General features: G+C 37.2%; 1 protein-coding gene across 10 annotated transcripts in view; it reads right to left on the bottom strand.

The window, feature by feature from the left end:
* Positions 1-11119: 11119 nt before the first annotated feature.
* LOC123516033 (THO complex subunit 5 homolog) overlaps positions 11120-24878 on the bottom strand; it is a 72397-nt gene continuing 58638 nt past the window's right edge. For all 10 annotated transcript variants that reach the window (XM_045275031.1, XM_045275038.1, XM_045275036.1 and 7 more), the window contains 4 exons: positions 22025-22212; positions 19356-19471; positions 16257-16453; positions 11120-11315 (listed from right to left, as the gene is read on the bottom strand). In XM_045275031.1, coding sequence (XP_045130966.1) covers positions 11252-11315; positions 16257-16453; positions 19356-19471; positions 22025-22212 — 565 coding nt within the window. In that variant the 3' untranslated portion in view covers positions 11120-11251. The remainder of the gene's footprint in view (positions 11316-16256; positions 16454-19355; positions 19472-22024; positions 22213-24878) is intronic.

Here is a 24878-nt window from a genome sequence, read left to right on the forward strand (position 1 = left end):
GCGTGCTTTGAGGTCCGAGGGGTCTCCAAGCGCACGGGTTCGAATCCCGTCTACGGTCCGAGTGTAGGTTGGGCTTCCTCACTCGGGGCAACGGTTTCCTAGCGGGTGGGCTTTGAGATAGGTGGTGCCACAAAAAGTATTCCCTTTAGCCCATAAATTCCCGTAAAAAGCCCATAGTATAAATAAAAAAAAAAGTGGCATAGGTGAATAAAAGTAGTGGTTGACTCCTGCATAAGAGGTGGACAGAATAAAGGTGAGAAAAAGAGTAAAATCCTGTGCAGCGAGGCCGAGAAGAGAGTAAGCATGCAGTTATTAAAATCAGAAGAGTGTAGAAGACTTTTTCATGTAAGAGGGAAAGAGGCAAAAGATAACAGGAACAACAAAAAAAGGCCCATTTAGTTGCTGGCCTCCTAGGTCTGATGCAGTTAGCCAAAAGACAAGAAATGTCTTGAAACCTTCCTCTTAAATTATGTCAAGTCATAGGAAGTTGGCAATACAGAAACAGGCAGGGAGTTACAGACTTTACCAAGGTTTGAAAAATTGAGAGTACTGGTTAACTCTTGCTTTAAGGAGCTGGATAGAATAGGGGTGGAAGGAAGATTATGAGAGCCTTGTGCAGCAAGGCCACAGGAAGAGGGGAGGCATGTAGTTAGCAAGATCAGAAGAGCAGTTAGCATGAAAACAATGATTAAAAATAGCAAGAGATGCAACATTCTGGTGGTGAGAAAGAGGCTGAAGACAGTAAGTCAGAGGAGGGGAGTTAACGAGACGAAAAGTTTTTGATTCTACCCTTCATATTAAAACTGTGTGAAGAGAACATGCGAAGAGTACTCCATACAAGAATGGATAAGCCCCCGGTATAGAGTCAGCAATTGGAAGGGCAAAAAAAACTGCTGGAGACGCCTTAGAATGCCTAACTTCATAGAAGCTGTTTTAGCAAGAGATGAGATGTGAAGTTTCTGGTTTAGATTATGAGTAAAGGACAGATCAAGGATATTCAGTATAGAAGAGAAAGACAGTTGAGTGTCGCTGAATAGGAAATGATAGTTGTCTGGAAGATTATGTTGAGTTATTAGATGGAGGAATAGAGCTTTTGAGGCAGTGAACACCACTAAATTTCCTCTGTCCCAATTAGGAATCTTAGAAGGATCAGAAGTCAGACGTTGTGTGACGTCCCTGCATGATCTGATGATTTCCTGAATGGTTGGTCATCAGTGTAGGTGTGGATAGGACAAGAAATTTGGTTAAGAAGGTCATTAATGAATAATAGAAGGAGGGTGAGTGAAAGGACAGAACCATGAGGAACACCACTGTTAATAGATTTAGGAGAAGAACAGTGGCCGTCTACCACAGCACCAATAGAATGGTTGGAAAGGAAACTTAAGATAAAGTTACAGAAAGAAGGATAAAAACTGTAGGAGGGCAGCTTTGAGATCAAAGCTTTGTGCAAGATTCTGTCAAAAACTTTTGATATGTCAAACACAACAGAAAAGTTTCATCGAAATCTCTATAAGAGGATGACCAAGACTCAGTAAGGAAAGCCAGATCACCAGTAGAGCAACCTTGATGGAAGCCATACTGGCGATCACATCTGAGATTGTGAATTGATAGATATTTAAGAAACTTCCTATTCAGGATGGACTAAAAAACTTTAGACAAGCAAGAGATTAAAGCTATAAGGCAGTAGTTTGTGGGTTTAAAACAGTCACCCTTTTTAGGAACAGGCTGAGTGTAGGCAAATTTCTTGCAAAAAATGAAAGGTAGAAGTCGATAGGCATAGTTTGAAGAGTTTGGCCAGGCAAGGTGAAAGCACAGAACCAGTTTTTGAGAATGACAAGAGGGACCCCATCAGGTCCATAAACCTTCTATGGGTTTAGGCTAGAGAGGGCATGGGAAACATCATTACGAAAAATTTTGATTGAAGACATGAAATAGTCAGAGGGAGGAGGAGAGGGAGGAACAAGCTGCGAATCATCCAAGGTGTAGTTTTTAACAAGGGTTTGAGAGAAAAGCTCAGCTTTAGAGACAGATGAGATGGCAGTGGTGCCATCAGGATGAAATAAAAGAAGGAAAGATGAAGAAGTAAAATTATTGGAGATGTTTTTGGCCAGATGCCACAAGTCTCAAGGGGAGTTTGAGTTGGAAAAAGTATGACATTTTCTTTTTATAATGGAGTGTTTGGCAAGTTGAAGAACAAATTTGGCATGATTTTGACCAGAAATATAAAGTGAATGAGATTCTAGTGATGGATGGCTCAAGTACCTTTTGTGGGCAACCTCTCTATCATGTATAGCACGATAACAGGCTGAGTTAAACCAAGGTTTAGAAGGCTTAGGTTGAGAAAAAGAGTGAGGAATATGCGCCTCCCTACCAGACGCTATCATCTCTGTTCTGTGTTCAGCACACAGAAATGGGTCTTTGACACAGAAACTGTAATCACTCACGGGAAAATCAGCATAATACCTCATTAGGTCCCCCAAACTGGCAAAGGCAAAAAGCCAGAGGCACCTCCACTTTGTGGGATCCTGAGGAGGGATTGGAGAAATAGGAAAATATACCGAAATGAGATTGTGATCGGAAGAGTCCAACGGAGAAGAGAGGGTAACAGCATAAGCATAAGCATCAGAGGTAAGGAAAAAGTCAAGAATGTTGGGTGTATCTCTAAGACGATCTGGAATACGAGTAGGGTGTTACACCAGGAGGATAGCAAAGTTGATGGTTAATTCACCTGCTGGATGGTGAGTGAAGTGAGAGGAAAGCCAAAGCTGGTGGTGAACACTGAAATCTCCAAGGGTGGAGATTTCTGCAAAAGGATAGAAAGGCAAAATGTGTTCCACTAGAAGATAAGTAGTCAAAGATTTCTTTTTTACTCAGAGGAGTTAGGGGAGAGATAGACAGCACAGATAAATTTAGTTAGAGTGACTACTGAGTCAAAGCCAAATGGTGCAAAACTCAGAAGATTCAAGAATGTGGGGACGAGAGCAAGTTGTTGCACACATAGATGTAACATCCAAATTTGGAACAAAAATGAGGATAGAGAGAGTACGAGGGAAGAGAAAATGGGTTTACTGTCAGTTGCCACAGACATGTTTTGGTGAGGAAAAATAAATGAGGTTTAGTAGAAGAGAAGTGGTGTTCTGCAGATTGAAACTTAAATCTAAGATCGTGAATGTTGCAGAAGTTAATGAAGAAAAAGTTAAGGGTGGTGGGAAGACATTCATGATCGATACTGAGAGAGCAGTCTGGCCTGGGGACATTTATGGTCCTCACCCCAGAATAAGATTCCGAGGCTGGTTTTGGAGTCACGATCTTTTAATTTTAAGAGAAGAGTGTGTGTAGTAAGTACATGTAGCTTTGTGTGAAGGAGGAAGGTTGTCTTTAGATGGCAGGCTTTGACTGCCCTCATGAGTTGTGAGACTAAAAGGGGAATGTTCAGCGAGTTCGCAAGTAGCTTTGATGGTAAGTTCACAGCACCCCTGAACTGATCCAGACTAGAATTAGGCAGACCAGAAGTAGTCCAGATCAGAAATAGTACTATTTGACCTTGCTGGTAGTAAATTATCATTTCAGTACGTGTCTACTGCCTTCCTTCAGATAGGTGAGAAAGAGGCTGAAGACAGTCAGTCAGAGAAGAGGAATTAATAAGATGAATAGCTTTTGATTCCACCCTATCTAATAAAATAGCGTGGGTGGAATCTCTCATACGTGCAGAGTACTCTATATATGGATGGATAAGGCCCCTTGTACAGGATTGGCAGTTTTGAAGATGATATAAACTGGTGGAGACAACCCAAATGACACTTGTTTATGATAGTGTCATGACAACGGCGTGTTCAGATGTGACAGTTACAATAAATTGTTTTACCTCTTGCCAGTGTGTATAATTATGTAGTTCAGTTTTATGTATACCATTTTGCAGCAAAGTGATGATGCAAGGCTGAATCATGCCTTTGCATTGTAATGATCTTACTAACATCATCACAACAGCCTCAGGATAGAGGACTCGGGCTATCAGTATATCTCACAATCCACAAACTAGGGGCACCAATAGCAGCCATAACACGAGAGAAAGGAACCTCAAACAAGAGGCTTGCCAATCTAACCCACACAGTTAATGAAACCAGCTACCGTGGCCACACTCTGCTACCAAAAACACGGCACATGCTTCTGGTCAGGTCACCCTGACTCCAAAATAACCACCTCCCAGACCACTAATTGCTGTCTGGCATCTGCACCTGTGACTCCTTACCTGCGGATGGCACAACACTCTGGAGCTTCACACCTTTGTCATCCTCTCTCAGCCTGCTACACTCAGTACTACTACCACCTCAAAGTTCTAACCTCTGCTTCCTGACTGGCCCTCACTTCTTCCTTAGCAAGCAATGGGACAAAGCTTCTCTGAAAGACAGAACTCTCCTTGGGCACACTGTTAGCTATATTGCTGCATCCAAACTCTCCCACCTACCAAATCATTGCCCAAAAGGAAATCAACACCTGACACAGGCAGGTCATCTGCTAAATGCTCTGCTTGCCTCCAGTCCACAGTCACTAGCAGCCATTCAAGCCTCACTTAAGCCATAACAAAATTATATATTATATATATATATATATATATATATATATATATATATATATATATATATATATATATATATATATATATATATATATAGATAGATAGATAGATAGATAGATAGATAGATAGATAGATAGATATAGATAGATAGATAGATAGATAGATAGATAGATAGATAGATAGATAGATAGATAGATATATATATAGATATATATATATATATATATATATATATATATATATATATATATATATATATATATATATATATATATATATATATATATATATATATATATATATATATATATATATATATATATATATATATATATATATATATATATATATATATATATATATATATATATATATATATATATATATATATATATATATATATATATATATATATATATATATATATATATATATATATATATATATATATATATATATATATATATATATATATATATATATATATATATATATATATATATATATATATATATATATATATATATATATATATATATATATATATATATATATATATATATATATATATATATATATATATATATATATATATATATATATATATATATATATATATATATATATATATATATATATATATATATATATATATATATATATATATATATATATATATATATATATATATATATATATATATATATATATATACATACACACACACACACACACACACACAAACACACACACACACACACACACATACACACACAGTGTTTTATGAGTTAAGGTATATACCTACTTCTGGATTTCATAGTACAAGTTATTATAAGTTGAGAAATACCCAATAAACAGATGCTGTGTCTTGTTATTTTGCTAGATATTAACATGCAAGATGTATGTTGTGAGAGTCACTTGCCTGGGTTGGGCCTCTGTAAGGATTCTATATTCTTGTATATTCCTTGGGCCTCTGCCTACTTCGTGTCCTCTTTGGCTGGTTACGTATTCGACTGGCACTGGATGGCACTGCCTTATTTTTCTATTATTTATTTATTTTTGCACAATCTACACAGTCAAATCTTTACATGACAAATAAGTTTTGATGATTTATTATTAGAAACATTTCCAGTGTAAGATAGCATAACTTATGTTGAATCCCTCACTAGATTGATGGCTTTTACTGCAGAGTCATTCATTCCCTGATATGCAATGATTGAACCTCACACCTCAATCTAAATTGATAAGAATTTGAATTTTTTTTTCAAGTTTTTTATGTTGACATTTAACTCAACAAAACGCCAGAAATTTTGCGTTAAATACGTATTACAATCTTGGCCAATTACAGATCAGTCTCTCGTTAAGTTAGTATAATTCCTTTCAAACAAAGACCCAACAACCTCATTTTAATGTAATGGCTTTTGAAACACGTAACCTTGTTTCATATCTTCAATTGTCTCTCGTTCATGTGCCTTCAGTGACTTGTTGCTTCCAATATTCTTATTTATTTACTTTGTGATAGCTATCTCGGTTATCTTTTCTTGTAATCTGCTGCTACTCTCTGTTATCTGTTGGTCTGAATTAAGATGATTCATCACATCTTGATTGTCACTTAATTCTTATCTTTGAGGTTGTTATAGTTTACTGTAATCTTGTACGTGCCTAAATATTTTCTTCCTCCCTTAATGTCAAGTTCAAAACACCCTCTGAAATGATCCAGACCAGAATTGGTCAGATCAGGATTGGTCAAAATTAAAACTAGTGCTATTAGAACTCGCTGGGGGTAAATTACTGGTTTGGCAGGTGTTTACTACCTCTGTTCTTGAACTTGCCAAACAATCCTTCATTAATAGAAAATGTCAAAATCTTTTGAAATCCAACTCTCCTCAAACTTGACACTTCTGGCATCTGGGCAAAAACATATCAAGAATTTTACTTTATCTTTCCCTCCTTTTTTCATCCTGATGGCACCATTGTCATCACGTCTCTAAAGCTGAACACATTCCTCAAACATTTGCTGAGAATTCTACCTTGGATGTTTCTGAGCTTTTCTCTCCCTTTCTTCCTTCCTCTGACTATTTCATGCCTTTGATTTAAATTTTTTGTAATGTTTTCCATGCCCTAACTAGCCTAAACCCCAATAAGGCAAACTTCTTGCCCTATCCATTCCTACATAGATGACACCACCTTACACTATTTCACATCTTTTCAGAGATGATCAACACTTTAGGAAGTTAATAAATCACACAGGGGCACCACAGGCTGCCTGACTTCTGATCTTTCTAAAATTTCTTATTGGGGCAGAGAAAATTTAGTAGTGTTCACTTTTCAAAAAATAAATTCCTCCATTTATCAATTCGACACAACCTTCCAGACAATTACCACCTCTTCAGTGATACTCAACTGTTCCCCTTTTCTACACTGAATATCTTCAGTCTGTCCTTTACTCATAATCTTAACTGGAAATTTCACATCTCATCTCTTGCTAAAACAGCTTCTATGAAGTCAGGCATTCTGAGGTCCTTCCACCAGTTTTTCTCATCCCCCAAGTGCTAACTCTGCACATGGACTTAATCTGCCCATGTATGGAGTATTCTTTACATGTATAGGGAGTTCCACTCACACAGTTTTATCATAAAGGGTGGAATGATGGAATCAAAAGCCTTTCGTTCTCTCAACTCCTCTCCTCTGACTGACTGTCTTCAGCCTCTTTCTCACAGTGAAATGTTGCATCTCTTACTATCTTCTGCTGCTATCTTCATGCTAACTGGTCTTCTGATCTTGCTAACTGCATACCTTTCCTTAATCTGTAGCCTTGCTGCACAATGCTTTCTTCTTCTCGTCCCTACTCTGTCCACATTTCTGATGCAAGAGTTAACCAGTACTCTCAGTCATTCTTACCTTACTCTGGTAAACTCTGGAACTCCCAACCTGTTTCTGTATTCCAACTTCACTTCATTTAAGAAAGTTTTAAGACATTTATCCCTTTCTTTGGTTAACTCTCGTGGACCTGCAAGGTGGCTGGTGAATAAGTGTGCTTTTTTTTTTTTTCTTTTATATTGCTCTTGGCCAGCTTTCCCCTCTAACATATAAAAACTCATCTATACTGCTTACCTTAGCCTCCATAACTTAGTACATTTGAATTGAATAAATTGTAACTTCCTTTCCATATTTTAACATTTCTACATTTAAACCATCAATACCTGTGCCTGTCATACTTTAATCTAGTCTTCAGTTTCAACTGTACCTCCTTCCAATTTTTCTGTATGACAACCTGTTCTGCATACAGTAAGTATGCAGACCTCATACAATTTGGACTTCAACCAAAAAATTCAATATATTATATCATGGAGGTCGATCAAAAATCAGACCTCGACCAGTTGACGCTGGCCAACCAAGGTGAAGAAGCATCAGTTGTGCATCTCTGTTATGATTGGGAGTAGTCACTGTGGCTAAGTTGACCATTAGTATCATAATTAAAAACAAAGATGCTAATGCTATGAAAACAACCAATGTTGCCAAAGGATTTTTTTTGTGTTTAAGCAGACTCCATTGCTGGAGCCAACACTAACTGGGACTGCAAGGTCTGTTATGCCCTGTTCATCTCTGGGGTAGGTTCCTTGGGATGTAACCCTTTGCAACTTGTCCCTCTTTACTTGGGACATTCAACCAGCTGGAGTGTACAAAAATGGCTGCCCACAGGAAACTGACCATTATATTCATTGCAGAAGAACTTGTTGACAACTTTGTACTAGATGCTGTAGACATTCTCCATAGAGGAAATTAAGTTTTAAGTAGGCAAGGGGAAGAGAGAGGAGAACAGAGGATGCAGAGTCAAGTGAGAGGTTTGTTTACAACATTGTCCTCCCCATGGCTGTAAGTGATTCACTTTATGTGTAACTCCCTCACCACCATCTACAAGCACTATAATAATAAACTTCCCACCAAAAGATAAATAATACCGATTTTGGTTCAATATTTATTATTTACGTAAGAATCAGAAGTCTTGGAACGGACTAAAATTATTTACATTATTTCCTATGGGGAAAAGTTTTGGATCTTGACCAATTCGGTCCTTGAACAGCTTTCTGGAACATGTTGTGTTTGTGTTCCGAGGGTGCACTGTATTACACGTGCATATCCATGCTTGATGTTACTGTTTCTATCATCTTCTCAATAATATTAGTGATGAAAATACTTTCCCTCAGATACCTTCAACATCTTCCTTAATCTATTCCTACAAACATGCCCATCTTTTTCTTCATCATCCCACTCCCACACTCTTATTTCCCTTTCTTCTCACTTTATTGCAAAACAACTTATTTGTTTTTGTTTTCCACTTAGCTTCATACCAAAGTTTTCATCAACTACTTTCCTCTTAACCTTTTCACTAAGGACAACAAAAAATCAGCTCCTGGCACCATATCTAGGCTGAGTGGGGGTCGGGAGATACCCGACTCAGAGGCAGCTCTCTCTCTCTCTCTCTCTCTCTCTCTCTCTCTCTCTCTCTCTCTCTATGGAAATAATGATGATGGTAATTAATTTTTCATGATAGGTGCGTACAATAAGAAATAAACCAACGCAAATTTTAGAGAACAAAAATTATAGTCTACCTTTTCAAGGCCATTTTCCAAAGATGACAAACAAGAAAAAACATGAATTTTGAAGATAACTTAACCCTTATGTTCCAGTGATTAAACTATTTTCCAATATCCCATGACGGGTAAAAATGGTAAACCTAGAAATTGTCAGAAGACTGTTTGAATACTAATAATTATTTTCTCTTTGTTATTCTGAATACAATGATGTACTTTCTAGCTCGATGTGACCTCTGAAAGTTTAGTTATTGCCTTATCAAGGATTCCTCCTCCGCCCGCTGAGCGATGAGAGAGAGAGAGAGAGAGAGAGAGAGAGAGAGAGAGAGAGAGAGAGAGAGAGAGAGAGAGAGAGAGAGAGAGAGACCCTTTTCATATCAAGTTTCAAGCAAATAACATGTAGGTATCTTTCATCTTCTCTCTCTTTCAAGCAAATAACATGTCTCTCATCTCTCTCTCTCTCTCTCTCACACACATGCCCCTTGATCGTCTTCCCAGAACACGAGAGGCACGCCTGCGTCTCCGTGAGCCACTCTGGGTTCTCAATACGATGTTTGGAGTCTGTTCTCCATCACCACTATCTCTGTCTTCTCTCTGTTCTGAGAAAACAGGTGGATCCTCTGAATCATTTTCCGAGTCTTCACTACTGCTGTCTTCGCTTTCTTCGGTTTCTTCCTCATAATCACTGTCACTGTAGTCAGGCTCAGAAGCATTGCTAAATAAAAATTATCTGTCTTGTTCCATAGTGAGTTATGAACTGAGACGTCCCTTCGCTCTTATCAGGGTGCTTTTGACACGGCGGGTCGCTGGGGTTGCCAAGTGTCGCCCTCAGAATGGGAAAATAGCTTCGTTATCCCTAAATATACAGAGCTAGTGGCAACACTACAGGTGGAAAAAGAAGCCAGATACTTCCACTCGCCATCTGACTCGAGAAACCGTGTGGAGCTCAAACATGAGGTGCGAAAATTCTTGATTACGGGAACGATCGCCGTCGCTACGGACGCACTGATGCAATCATTCATATACGATTGCCGGAACATAAGGGTTAATCTAATCTATTGGTACCAAAAAAATAAATAAATAAAAAAAAAAATAATAATAATAAGATAGTTATTTCCAGCATGGCAGATCAGTACTTATCTGATATAAGAGAGTCATACATCTTTGTAATACTGATGACAGTCAAGTATGCCATTGTATCATATACGACCTACATTCTAAGAGATCTCATACAGTATCCGGGAAAGAAAACACACCATCTTAGCAGAAAGCAGCCTTGACGCAACATGCGCGTCATCGGATATGTCACGAGTGCCCCGATGATGCAAAATACATGTCATCATGTTGAAGGGGTTAATTCTTCTTCCAAGTTTTTTTCATAAATTTTCATTATACTTTTACTGTCCATATTTGTTTTTCTCTCATTTTAATTTCCAGTAACACATTTTTCTAGCATTTCATCATGTGCCCTCTTAGTCTCTTTAACTCTCTTGATCTTGGCTATCCATCATGCACTTCCCATGAGTTCTACTCTTGAGCTTCATTACCAACTTCTAAAATATTTTTGAATATTTCAAAATACTTCCCTTGCATTTGCTTAAGTTTCTTTCAATGTTTCATATATCTTCAAACATTTCTCTTTGCACTCTCTTTTGTCTATCCCCAAACATATTTCATAAGTATGAGAAATAAAATAAAAATGAGGCTGAGATATTACTGTCGTAGATGAAGTAAAGTGAGAGACGGCCTAAGATGTGGTATGTCTTAGAATAAGTGATGAAAAGTGATTGTATACATAAAAAGAAAGGATGAAAGGAATAAAAAGGCACTGAGCAGCCAAAACTGAACATGGAGAAGGACTGTGAGAACTTACTAGTTGCAGCTTGTTTCATGGAACAACATTGAAAGAATATGCTTTAAATTAATATGGTCAGACAAAAAAGCTTAATTAATTTTCATTTAGAGCCAATATTATTCACTGAAAGGAAATACATTAAAAACTCTTCTGGTGTTAAACTGCATACAAGATTAATGAATCTAGTTGTTAGGTAAATGTTGAGCTTGACAGAAGCTTGTGCCTCTATCGTTGAGAGAACACTCCAAGTTTTGGGTGATACTTGAATGGAAATGCTCGGTCTGGACCTCTGAAATAAGGATAAAAGAATCAGTTACTCCTATTCTTCAACTCTCTATATATACTATACAAGAGGAGGCATAGACAGCAATAAAACTACCAGCAAGTCTCAATGATAAGAGAAATTAGGTTTTTTCAACAGTGTTTGTACAAATGATTATCATATGCTGGAATGAATAACCTGACTATAGTGAAATTAATTATCAGAGCAAATGAATGATACATATTCCTTCCATCAGGAAACTTTTATCTGAAAGTCTTTCTTCACTCTCATATCTCAGAAATTACACAATGTAGCAAAAATTTACACATCATTAAAAAAATCCAAAGTTATAAAACTTGTTTATTGTCATGCATGACACATTACTTGTAGTTTAATTTACTTTTCAGAAAAATACCATTGTCAGAATTGAATCTCCCACACTTTAATGTTCCAACAATATTTATTGTAAAGTGGTATCCAAGAATATGTCCTCAATCCATTCCATGCCTCATGGTGTAACCCGAATGGATGCAAGCCAGATCTTTATTTCCCATTGAAATGAATGGGAAAATTGATTAATCTGTTCTCAGAAAAAATGTTGTGTCATTTACATTGCAAGTAAATGAATATACAATAATACCTCGAGATACGAGTTTTTGATATATAACGAAAAATTTCATATAATTTGTGCATTGAAATAGTACAAAGGTATTTTTAAGATACGAATACCCATTGGTAGGTGGCACAGTGATCGCTTGGCTACCCATGTCCATCTGAACATTCAGCCTGTGTTGTTTATCGTTGTTCATCTTTTGTGCATGTATGTCTGTGCTCCTCGGCAGTGTGTATTTTTTCTTAAGTTTTGTGAACTCAAGATCATGAGTCCCAAAAGTAAAAGTTTGGCAAGAAACACACAAAATAGCCTGTACTATTCACATACTGATAACATTTAAAAATTCAATAAACGAGTCAGTAGAAATGGTGTTCTGCCCACAAGCAACTCTTCCTCTTCGCAATGCAAAAAACAAGAAGTCTCTAGATGCTATGGCTACCAAAATATCACAGGCTGAATGAGGTAGTATCATCAGTTTACGTGGCCTTGCGTCCCATCAGGTTCAGCGGCCTTGGCTAAAGCGTTAGAAAACAGGCCCCTTGTATCCTCTCTCTCTCTCTCTCTCTTTTTCTACTGTTGCCTGTTCTGATACCACTCATTCAAAAGTTGTCTCCCCATAACATGGCGAGAGATACCAAGGTATAGAAGTAAGGTGCATGGGAGAGGTGGCAGAATCAGACACAGTGAGATCACTCTCTCTCCCACCATCCATCTTTGGTGACACAGTGACATAGAGCATATGTTTACTCCTGATGAGTGTTGTCAGCTCACAAGCAAAGAAAACGGGAAGAAAATAGCCAAAATATAGCCATAAAAAGTCTAAACGTCTATCGACATGCCCCTAGATTTGCGTGATGAATGTCTATCGATGTGTCCCGAGTTTTGGGTTAAGTTGTTATTTTGGCCAATATAACGGTAGTTCATTTATATCATGCATACAATAAACATTGTATTTAACTTATATTAAATCTATATTTGGTTGGTGTTTAAAGCATGTTAATTGTTTTTTATTTGGGGGGGGAAATTCATATCACAAGAACGAATTAATTCCATTTCCATTATTTGCTATGGGAAAAATTTATTTGATATACGATTTTTTTGATATACAATGATTGTCATGGAACAAATTAAATTTGTATGTCAAAGTACCACCGTATGTTGGTAGCAATATGAGGCATTTTAATTATACAAGTCAGTAGATGAGGCAAAACATTGTCACTGCTTTCAGTAGCAGGGGAGTGAGTGAAGGTGAGAGGGAGGGAGCAAAATTGTGGGTGGTGTGGTAGTGGTGGTTAAACAAGATCTTGGGTTAACCTTTTGAGTCTTAAAGTTTTTATGTCAGAATCCAATAAATCTGAGTTTTTAGGTTAAACTGAGAGGAATATGCATCTACATATACATCTGATCTGTACTTCAATGTGTTCATTATATTTTCAAATGTAATTTCTTTTCTTTCTCTCTCTCTCTGTTCTCATCTAGCTCGCTATCTGTGATGTCATGGACGTGAACGGGACTTTCTTTCCATTACATCTAACCATTTCTTCTCTGCTACACCCATGTTTCATGTGTCAGCACCATACAGCACAGTGGGTATCCTTATTCCCTGATATGACCCCTCTTTACACTCCTAGCCAGTTTCCTGTGTTCAAGGATCACTTTTCGGTCGAGCAAGTACTTTTCCTGCTTCCTTCATCCTTCAATTTCACCTGTCTCAACTCTTCTGTCCACTGTTAAGGGGACCGTTCGGTGGCCATGGTAATGAAAAATCTGAAAAATATTGAAAATCCCCAAAACACCACCAGAGCATTCCTGAACATATGGTAACATAGTGATGGAGTATTTTGGGGAAATACACTAAAATACCCGTGGGGTATTTAAACTATAAAGGGCCCCTGTCATGCCCACAACAGCTCGGGGCTTCCCCCCTCCAACTCTCTGTACCATAAATGATGATAACAAGCATGGAAAAAGCCACGAAAAGTGGTTTCTTTGTTAAGGAAAGGTGGGCGCTGGCAACTCAGTACTATGGTGTACACAGGAACACACCCTCTCCCCTTCCATTTCAGTGTCCATGTGACTGCGATGGGAGGAGGATGTATTGAGTATCTCGCCCGTTGTTTCACACCTTGCAAGCCACAATCCAGCCTATTTTATCTGTTTTTTTTTTTGCCTTACAATGTCTAAACAAACAGTGCAAGGGGAAATTACAAATTACACCGACCATGCATGGATGGGAGACACCCTTGCCTTCAAGCAACTAATACCTACAGTCATTGTAGGGACGGCCAAGTGCCATAAGAGTCTTACAGAATATTCTAAACATGCCTAAAAAGGATATATGATGCATATGGTGGTGCATGAGCAGGAAATATCCAACCCAAATAAATGTACAGGGTCATAGAGGGCGAAAATGACATTTCTGGGTTTTTAGCCTTTTTCTCAGTTTCCACTTTTTTATCATTCAAATTGTATCTTCTCCCACATTTCTCAACGGATTTTCAATTTTGAGGTATCATTTTGAAACTCAATGGAGCTGCTACATTTCCACTTCATAGAATTTGGAAAAAATTATTTTCTTATACAGAAAAAAAATAAAAAATAAAATAAAAAAATAATAATAATAATGGCCATCAAAATTCAAAATTCTATGAGATGTAAAGTTTTGTTACACCACATACTTCATAAATGTACCAGCAGAGTTGAAATCTGCCCTCCGGTGACAAAGTTTAGAGGAAAAGTTTTTTTTTTTTATTTATTATTTATTTTTTTCATGCAGTTATTTATGCTTTGAGTCGCTTGTACCTACTAAACTAACATTGTGTAATAGTTATCTATCAGTCCAAAAAAATATTACCCACGTACCTCTTTACTTTAGATTTTTTTAAAACCTAACCGGATGGTCCGCTTAATGTTGATCCAAACTATTTGAGACAATCAACTTCTTCCAGCTGTTCTCCATCCAATCTTTCATTCATGCTTACGCCACCAACCTCTCAAAAGCATGTCATTACTTTACTTTTACTTACATTCACTTTCAGCTTCCTTCTACAAAAACATCCAAACTCCTCCATCAGTCTTCAAATTCCTCTGAGTCAACAACCAAAGCTGTATCATCAACAAAGAGTAGCTGACTCAGATCCTGCACCCTTTCCTCCCTTCCCACTGATCAAACTTAGGCCTGTCCAAAAACCGTCATATATACATACTTCTACCACACACCAAATAAACAAGTTGAACAACCACATGACATTACACAACTCTGAAGCAAACTTACTCTTATAAATGTCCAGTTATTTACAGAGCAAATCACTCTTTTCAGCAACCCATCTCCATCACTGATTACTTTCAAAGCACCCTGAAAACTGATACCTTTATAATTAGAGGATTCCAGTCTCCACGTTTGACTTTATATGAGGGACTAAACATACATTTATCCAGTCTTCTGGCAGCACACATTCCTCACTCAGCACTCCACAACACATCCATCAAAACATGCAGCTTTCCCTTTCCTTATTTCCCTCACAGCCTCTCACACATCCTTTCCCTTCATTTGTACCACTAGCATAATGCATCAAGACTCTTTCCTCTACTAGCTACAGTAATCACTGTTTCATCTTACTTCTTTATTGTTACATTTAAAAAAAATCTTTCAACGCATTAACACAAAAGAAAAAAGAGAAAAAGTTGCAAAAAATTCAATGTGGTATTTCTATTCATCTCCTGTGTGAGATTTATGGCAAAGGAACATTAGCTGTGTTATATAAAGCAGGGGAAAGTTGAGGGAGTTTTTTGCTGGCAGTGATTCACAGAAATGTATGTACAAACAAAAAAATTGAAAAATAGAAAGAATATACATCATGATCATGTTATAATACAATGGTTTTTAACTATGAAAGAAATGCTGAAATAAATTCTATGGCTGGTGGGAAACACTGCAGTACAATGTCAGTGTTTCTTGTAAGGAATACAAAAGCATCCAAGATACTTTGAGAGAAAACTGTATGTTTTCTTTGGGAAACTTTAAACTATTTTTCATCAGTGCTAATGTACTTTAGTATGAACATTTTACACACTGGTAGAAAGTCTAGCTCTATCACACAATCATTGCATTCATTTTGAGTAAACACAGATCACAATGATACTGTAAACAATAAAAGCATTTCTGACTTCCAGATGACTTTTTTCTATCATACCTATAGTGCTGAATTCCTCTGAAAAAAGCTCTTAGAATATTCTATTCAATTCTTGAGTAAAACAAGACTTTCTTTGTATGAAAGACTGAGGTAAAGTTACAAGAATAAGCAAACAGTGATAGACCAGCAGACTCAGCATGCAAGATTATTTCTGCACATTACCTGGCGGGTCTGAAGAAAATCTTTTCCTTGTGAAAGTGTGAACCTGGGTTGTTGGGATCACTGTGGGCACTAGAAGCCTCGGTGAACACATCCAGACACACAGCCAGGCGATACAGCAACAGTGGCAATAGCTGGAGACGGTCACTACGGCAAGACACCAGCTCGTCCCAGTGTACGTTGATCTCTTTTTCCATTTGCTGCATTCCCAGAGAAAAACATAAACAGGTAAAAGTCTGTTGATCTGATCTTTAGCAAACTAGCTTCATATCTGATTATCAGAAATTCTGGATACATATTCTACTGAAAATTAAGTAGTTTGTGGTACAGTACGAGATTACGACACAGCTATACAACTACTGTAAAGAGTAAACTTGACAGCATCTCAACCAAAATCCTCAAGAACTGGTGCCGTTTTGAAAACAGAATTCTTCATATTTTGAAATAGTAGTCTTTGCTAAGAGGAAAAAGATACATTCAAGAATTACTCAATAATTGGTAGCCACACTCTAGAAAGGAAAGCTAAAAAAACCTGAGAATTGTAATATTCTGTGAGTTACCACCCTCTCAAAACAACAACAAACAAAACCACTCACTCCCACAGAATATTACTTCTTGCAGGACAGTTACATTTACAACCACCCACATGATGAACAATACCATCCTAACACAGTGATGGCCACAAAAATACACCATTACTCTACATTAATGGAACTACAATCCTCAAGGTCCAAAGTTTAAAAGAAAAGAATAAAAAGATGAGGCCTGGTGGCATTTCACAAAGACAAATACTACAGATACAAGAACATCTCGCCCACAGCCAAAGCAGTGCCAGCCAACATTACTTACAACACACTTTCCACAGCATTTTAAATCACATAACTTATTATTGTTCAAGTCATCTCTTAAACTGTGGCATGTTGGCTTGTTTGGGGCACCATGCCTGTGGAGATCATCCTGGTGAGACACATGCCCAAACCAGGGGAAAGAAGTGACACATACACTCATCCACTTCTATCACTCTCATCTCTATGATTTCTATTATCTTATGAAAATTAATGAAAATTGCTATGAATAAGCTACACCCCCTCTCAAGTTTTGAGCTATCAGTTTCAGTGGCGGATCATGTATAGACACTGTGGAACTGCAGCACCACCTATTTCCACTTCATATTATCGATAATATTCAATATAATGATTTTTCCTTAATTCTTTCTTTATACTTGTACAATATACATAATTCTTAAGCTTAATGTCAGTAGCCATACCTCAGTTTTTAAAAAGAAATACAAAAATCTTTTATGAAACTGTGTGTCACATGTACATGTACCTCAAGACTACAATGAGATCTCTAATGAGATCTTCCATAACTGTAGCACTGACAATGTCATACCTACTGATGGGTAATGTTTTGCCCACCTGAAGTCAGAAAGTCCATAGCTGTCATTACACTCACTCTCTTATGCATTGCACTGAGCTCATTGTCACTCATCTCTGACTATGTCTCAATCCTCAGGAGAACCCTCCTCCACACATTTCACTGCAGTAATATTGACATTAAGTCTACAACTTTCTTGATATCAAAATTATGAAATAAATTCTACATTGCCATAATGGGGAGTTTTCAGAACTAATTCACCAGAGGAGGATCCATAAATAGATGTTTTGAAACTGGGACTTTTTGTCAGATTGTTTCTATATAGAAATTTGTTTTGAGTTTACCACACTAAGTTACAGCATGGTCTATGTATCATATATACAGACTTTTCTTTACTAGTAACAAAATTCAAAAAATAAATTATTATTTGGCATTTGAAATATCCAGACTTTGCTTACATTAACTCTCAAGGCTGGTGACCACTTGTAATTTGTCAGTGGTGGATGTGCTACAAAGATTAGCTAATATCGGAAATTTTTTTTATTTTTTCTACTTTCTTTTATTATTTGTCTATCATGTTAAAGAGAAAGAACTGCATTACACACCAGCAATATTGCCTAAAAAATGAGTAGGTACAAAAAGATTACTTGAAAATATGAAGAAAAGTGAGAGTAAATTACATCTAGATCACAAGTACTGGAAGTGATTAACTACCTCCAAACATTCATAAAAATATACTGACATACATTACCACCAATCAAACATAAAATCTATATATAGATGCAACTTTTTGTTCAGTTTTGCAGCAGAGTCTACATATATATATCAATCTGGAATGCCCATTTGCAGGGAAACTATACGTAGACATATGGATGACAGTCTAAAATAGACAATTTTTTTATCTGGTAGTACATACATCTGTCCAGCTGCCGGGAAGGGGTTAAATAGTGTCACTGATAACCTCTTTTAAATGCACTGATGATGCCTTGGTCTACTGGCTGCCATCAGCAATTACAAGCTTGTCAGCACTGGGATGGGCAGGTGCATAATAAAAAAAAAGGAGCAGGGATTCTTACATCATCAGGGTGAAGCTTCAACACATTCTCTGGGTACCTTCATACCTCTGACACAAAATGCTTAGAAGAGCATTCAGAGAAAATAGAAGCATTAAACCAGGCTTTCTTGGAGTAGTAATAGTGGACTGACAAAGTACGTTTCTGATCTTTCAATGCACAGGGGCAAGCTAATTTTCCAACAACCACCAACTTATGTTAATGCAAACTGCCATTGCTAGCAAAACAAAGTGCTGAAATCCTTTCCTTAATCATTTTCTTTCCTCTTAATACTTCTTCATCCTTACTTGCCTGAATATCATTAGGCAGAGAGTGCCAAAATAAGCCAGTTACATCAACATTGTATGCTTGAGACACAAGATGACCTTCCTTCTTAATCAGCTCATTAAGCTTAACCCAATAAACCTCAGCGCCTGTCGTACCTGCACTGCCAGCCTCACAAATCACTATATATTAGAAGTAGGGGAAAAAAAGCAATTATCAAAGAATTATAGGAAACAGAAGTGTAAGAAAAAATAATTACCAATTTCTAATTGCAAACAAAAGGCTGAAAACTATGACAAAGTTAAGAGAAAGATAATACAAAAACAAAGAAAACATAAGAAAAACAAAAAATCAATAAATGAATGAATAAGAGTCATGAGACACTCACTCTTAGCTGTGGAATGTCATCAGCATGGTGAAGCCCCTCCCAGCGCAGTGCTAAGGCCACCACAGGAACAGTGCTAGGATGGTCTGGTGCCACTGCTACTTGGGCTTCAAGCACCACTGAAGAAGCAGACAATTTTATGTTAATATTACACATGCATCACCACATTTCAACTGTCACTAGCACAATGTCTTAAGTAAAAACAGCATATCTTACATTGTCGCATAAAATCATGCCAGCAACCACTATAGTATACCCTTAACCTCTTCAGCACTATGATGTGTTTCTATATTCATTCTGCTTATTATTTGGTGATTTTATACAGCTTCAGAAACTTATGTTGAGATTGAAATAGTGAAGACTGTGGCCATTAATCTTCTGACCTCCATAGACCCTTCCTTATGTCAATAAAATGGTCTAATTGTACATAAATCTCAAGGTAAAAAATGTGTCCCAGTATTGAAGAGGTTAATGATCATGGGTTTGATTATAATTATTCGTGGATTTTCAGCAGTGGATATAAATATTACTAAATATTGACAAAAACTATTTAAGGATAGAAATGTTTGAGTGGTGCGTGAGTATATGTTTGCACGCAGAGCCGCAAGAGTGCTCTACGTCAACTTCCACCATGACATGTTGTGAGCTGGAAAGACAACTGAGGCAGAAAATATCACACAGTAAGATAACAATGTTCTTCAAAAGACACCCAAAGTCTGATCAACCTCAACTGTCAACCTCTACCTGTCCTCAACCATCACCCTTTACCTGTCCTTAACCATCAACCTCTATCTGCCCTCAACCATCATCCTCTACCCATCCTCAACCATCACCCTTTACCTGTCTTTAACCATCAACCTCTATTCATCCTCGACCATCATCCTCTACCTGTCCTCTACCATCATCCTCTACCTGTCCTCAACCATCATCCTCTATTCGTCCTCAACTGCCAACCTTGCCAGACAGCACAACACCCCAGTGACAGGAAAGGTGTTGATGGCCCTCCACTCCTCTGATCTCTCCCCTGATAGCAAACAGCAGCCTCACCATCAGTTTAGCTATTGTGATTTCTACCAGCTGCATTTTCCTTTACTTAATCTTTCTCTTTGTTTATTGTGTTTACTGGTTTGGATTTTACATGTATTAACTGTTATTTCATTGAGTATTATTATATTTCCATTTGTTTATTGTATATCATTATTCAATATACTGTATTCTATTCTTTTACTATTATAATATACATTCTTGTTCTTTATATCTATGCACACAATATATATTACCACCATTCAAGAACTTCGGGATGGGAATGTGTTGCATATTCCATGGTTGAGGGTTTATGATGTTGCCATTTCCCGAATTGCCACCAACATCAAGGGTTTCCTGTATAGTGAATCCAGTCTAGCATGGGACTTGAGATGTTGGCCTTTCCTCTCCCACATTGCTGTCCTATTCACAGTTGACAGTTATATGACAATCTCCCTCCTGCACTTATACTTAAATTCCTTGCCTTAGTTATTCCAAAATCTTAAGTTTTTATATATGATGATAATTATTATTTTTTCAATGGCTTTTGACTTGATAATAGAACAAAACTATATTTTCCCATGCCATGCAGCACTACTGCCCTACCACCTTTGACACATGAGTCTTCAATGCCATGCCCTGATGGCCCAGATAAGTTGAAATTACATTTGCCCATTTCCAGTCCTTTGGGACTTTACTATGTTCCAATGATATGTTAATCAATTCATAAATATTTTTCTGACAGTTGGTGACTGCACTCATTTCAGTACATTCCTGTCACTTTCCTTCTGTCAGTCATCCAACATTGTGTTGTTATCCTGTTCAGTCCATCTTATCCTTCTACTGTAGGTGGTTCACTGAATTCCCTTTCTCTTGTAAAAACTGACTGAAAACTATTATTCATTATTATTCACATTACTGTAAATTTAAAAGATATTTATTTCTTCTGTGCTATCATTATTAGACACTGATGTTATCTTTGATGTTACATTTAATTATTTATTATGTGTTATCAAATTCCTATTATGCAAACCCTGCAGTTTCCATCGTTTATGGAATAATAAAGTTATAATGACTTGCTTGCTTGCTTACTTCCTTCATAACCTCTACCAATTCTTTTATATTATCAATTATTTTGCCTTTATTTAACTGCAAAATTCAATGAAGCAGGCTATGATTGATGAAAGTGTTGACATCCAGCAATTAAACCAGGTAATGTTGTCATGGGCTTATTATCATAATGAATACAGCAAGGCTTTCACAAACCATTAGAACATTTATTTAGACTAAATTTGGTCATTTATAATCAATCAGATTGAATTTCCCAATAAATCACAGGTCACTTGCTATCATAATACCTAAGCAAAGCACTAATTCAAATCATATAATACATAAAGAGGAAGACAAAGAGGTCCACATTGGAAACCCTTTCCAAATGGTAACAATGTCACCTCCCACTACATGTGTGTGGCCCCATCACATCTGTAGTACCATAAAACAAAGGACTCACACTGACAACAGACAATAGAGCTGATTTAAAGTATAGCCATGAAGTTCTAGAGGCACTGAGATTAATTTGGAGCATATGATCTATCTTTGGAACCAAAAGGAGGATGTTAGAGTGCCTACCAGTTCATGTTCAGTATTACCTTGTTTACGCTCCAGTACTGCCAGGAAAAATAGATGCTGTGAAGTAACAAGCTGAGCCTCCCGAAAATGCTGTGTAGCTGGTGAGGCTTCATAATCTGCCCAAGTGATAGGTCGCCATGACCTTAGCTCAGAGCACACTTTGCCCGGGAAGTGGTGCCGCAGAAGTTCTCCAGGGATGGCGATGCAGCTGACAAGCAAGGAAAGATTGTACTAATGATAATGTAACAGTTATATGCAATGCTTTGATAATGCTATAAAAATGTCTTTAATATATGAAGCACAGAAATAATCATCATGGTATAAAAGTCAGACATAGGTCCTTGATGTCACTTTCAAAAGTTGTCTAATTCTTAATTTAACTGGCATAGTTTCAGCCTGGAATATACAAAATGTTTAATTGTTCTTTTACTTTAACAGGCTATAGATTGGCCATAATAGGAACAAATCAAATGTAGCCCAGTACAAAACTCTGAAATTTTTAAAAGTGAGTCGCACTTCAAATAAAATTCAAAATATTCTGCCATTATTGTCAAAAGATAAAAAAAAGCTCATAGACCATAAACATGTCATTTCCAGCAGGCCATAAATGATACACAATATTTTCTTATAAGTGCAATAACATATCACAATCAATAGTATGGGTGAGCATTAGTGTGACAATTACCACAAGGACAAAACACATATACTGCAAAACCAAGATCAAAAGAGCTCTTGTTGATGGAGGTTTTCTATCCAGAGATACATTATACATTTCTACATCTCCTTTATAATTTCAAATATGTTTACACTCAAGATGTCAATAACTTGTCAGGTGCCAGTGCTGTATCAAGTACATTCATACCTTCTGCTGGAGGCAATGTCCATAACACAAAAGTGGTCCAAAATAAAAACCTTTCATTGAACTGCAATGATGATGCTAAAATAACTGATGAGAATCAAGTTTTGAAGTAAGTCATACAATTCAAGGCCCTACCTAACTTAATTGAACTTCATGATTCCACACATGAACATGAACCTAAAGCTGCTGCAAGTCCTCCACCATCTATTTTGTGTCAATTCTTTGTGTAATCACTAGACAAAGTGTTATTAGACCACTTCCACGTCTAAACTATTCCATGCTTCCACCCTTCTATGAGGAAGCTATATTTTTCACATCTCTCCTATAAGTGGCCATTTTAGTTTTTCCCATGCCCTCTCGACATTCTTCCATTCCACATACACAGATCTTCCCTATCCATTTTTCCATGCCAATCATCACTCTGTATATTGCTATCAGGTCTCCCCTTTCTCTTCTGTTTTCCAGGGTTGGAAGTTGCATTCTTTTCAGTCTGTCTTCATAAGTCAAATCTCTTAAGTCAGGCACCATTTTCGTTGCAGCCCTCTGTACTTTCTCTAGTTTCCTTATGTGTTTCTTTAAGTTCGGAGCCCACTGTATTGTTGCATATTCAAGCCTCGGTCTTATCATTGCAGTAATTATTTTCTTCATCATTTCTTCATCTAGATATCTGACGCCACTCTTATGTTCCTCAATAAGTTCAATACTTCTCCAATTATTTTGTTTATATGTCTCTCTGGCGATAGGTCATTGGTAATTGTCACCCCAAGGTCTTTTCTTCATGACTGGTTTTATGTCTTCATTTCCTATCTTGTACATACTCCTGATTCTTCTTTCACTCTTGCCAAACTCTATTTTCTTGCATTTTGTCGTGTTGAACTCCATTTGCCATGTACAGCTCCATTTCCATATTCTGTCCAAGTCTTCCTGGAGTAGTTCGCAATCTTTGTCACATCTCACTTTTCTTAACAATTTTGCATCGTCTGCAAATAGGCTCACATAACTGGACACCCCATCCACCATGTCATTTATGTAGACTGCGAACATTACTGGTGCCAACACTGATCCCTGTGGAACTCCACTCTCCACCAATCCCCATTCTGATGGTCTGTCCTTAATTATTGTTCTCATTTCTCTTCCTACCAAAAGTCTTCCATCCATTTTAGTAAACTGCCATGCACTCCTCCTACCATTTCAAGTTTCCAGATCAGTCTCTGGTGTGGTACCTTATCAAAGGCCTTTTTTAAATCCAGATATATTCCATCAGCCCAACCATCTCTTTCCTGTATTACATCTATCACCCTCGAATAGTAACATATCAGGTTTGTCGTGCATGAACGCCCTTTCCTAAAACCAAATTGACACTCACAAAGTATGTCATTTTCTCCAAGAAGTCTGTCCATCTATTCTTCACCACCCTCTCACACATCTTAGCTACCACACTTGTAAGTGACACTGGTCTATAGTTCAATGGGTCTCTCTTGTTACCTGATTTATAGATTGGGACAATGTTAGCTCTTTTCCAGTCTTGGGGCACTACACCTTCCCTTAATGAGGCATCAATTACTTCACAAACTTTTTCTGCCAATTGCTCCTGCATTCTCTTAAAATCCATCCTGATACCCCATCAGGTCCCACAGCTTTTCTCACTTCTAAACTCCCCATCATGTTCTTGATCTCCTCCACAGTTACTTGAAACTCCTTCATAATCCCTTTCTGTTCCATTACCAGTGGTTTGTCAAAAGCAGTCTCCTTTGTGAATACCTTCCGAAAGCATCCATTCATAGCCTCTGCCATTTCCTGGGATCTTCACTGCATACTCCATTTACTTCTAAACTTTCAATACTTTCTCTATTTTTGATGTTGTTGTTCACATGTCTGTAAAAAGCCTTGGTTGGTCTTTACATTTATCAATTATATCCTTTTCTTGTTTCTTTCTTTCTTCTCTTCTAATCAACACATATTCATTTCTTGCTCTTTTGTAACTTTCCCACTGCTTAATCCGTCTTTTCCTTCTC

This window comes from Portunus trituberculatus, chromosome 40, assembly GCF_017591435.1.
Source record: "Portunus trituberculatus isolate SZX2019 chromosome 40, ASM1759143v1, whole genome shotgun sequence".
NCBI classification, from domain to species: Eukaryota; Metazoa; Arthropoda; class Malacostraca; order Decapoda; family Portunidae; genus Portunus; species Portunus trituberculatus.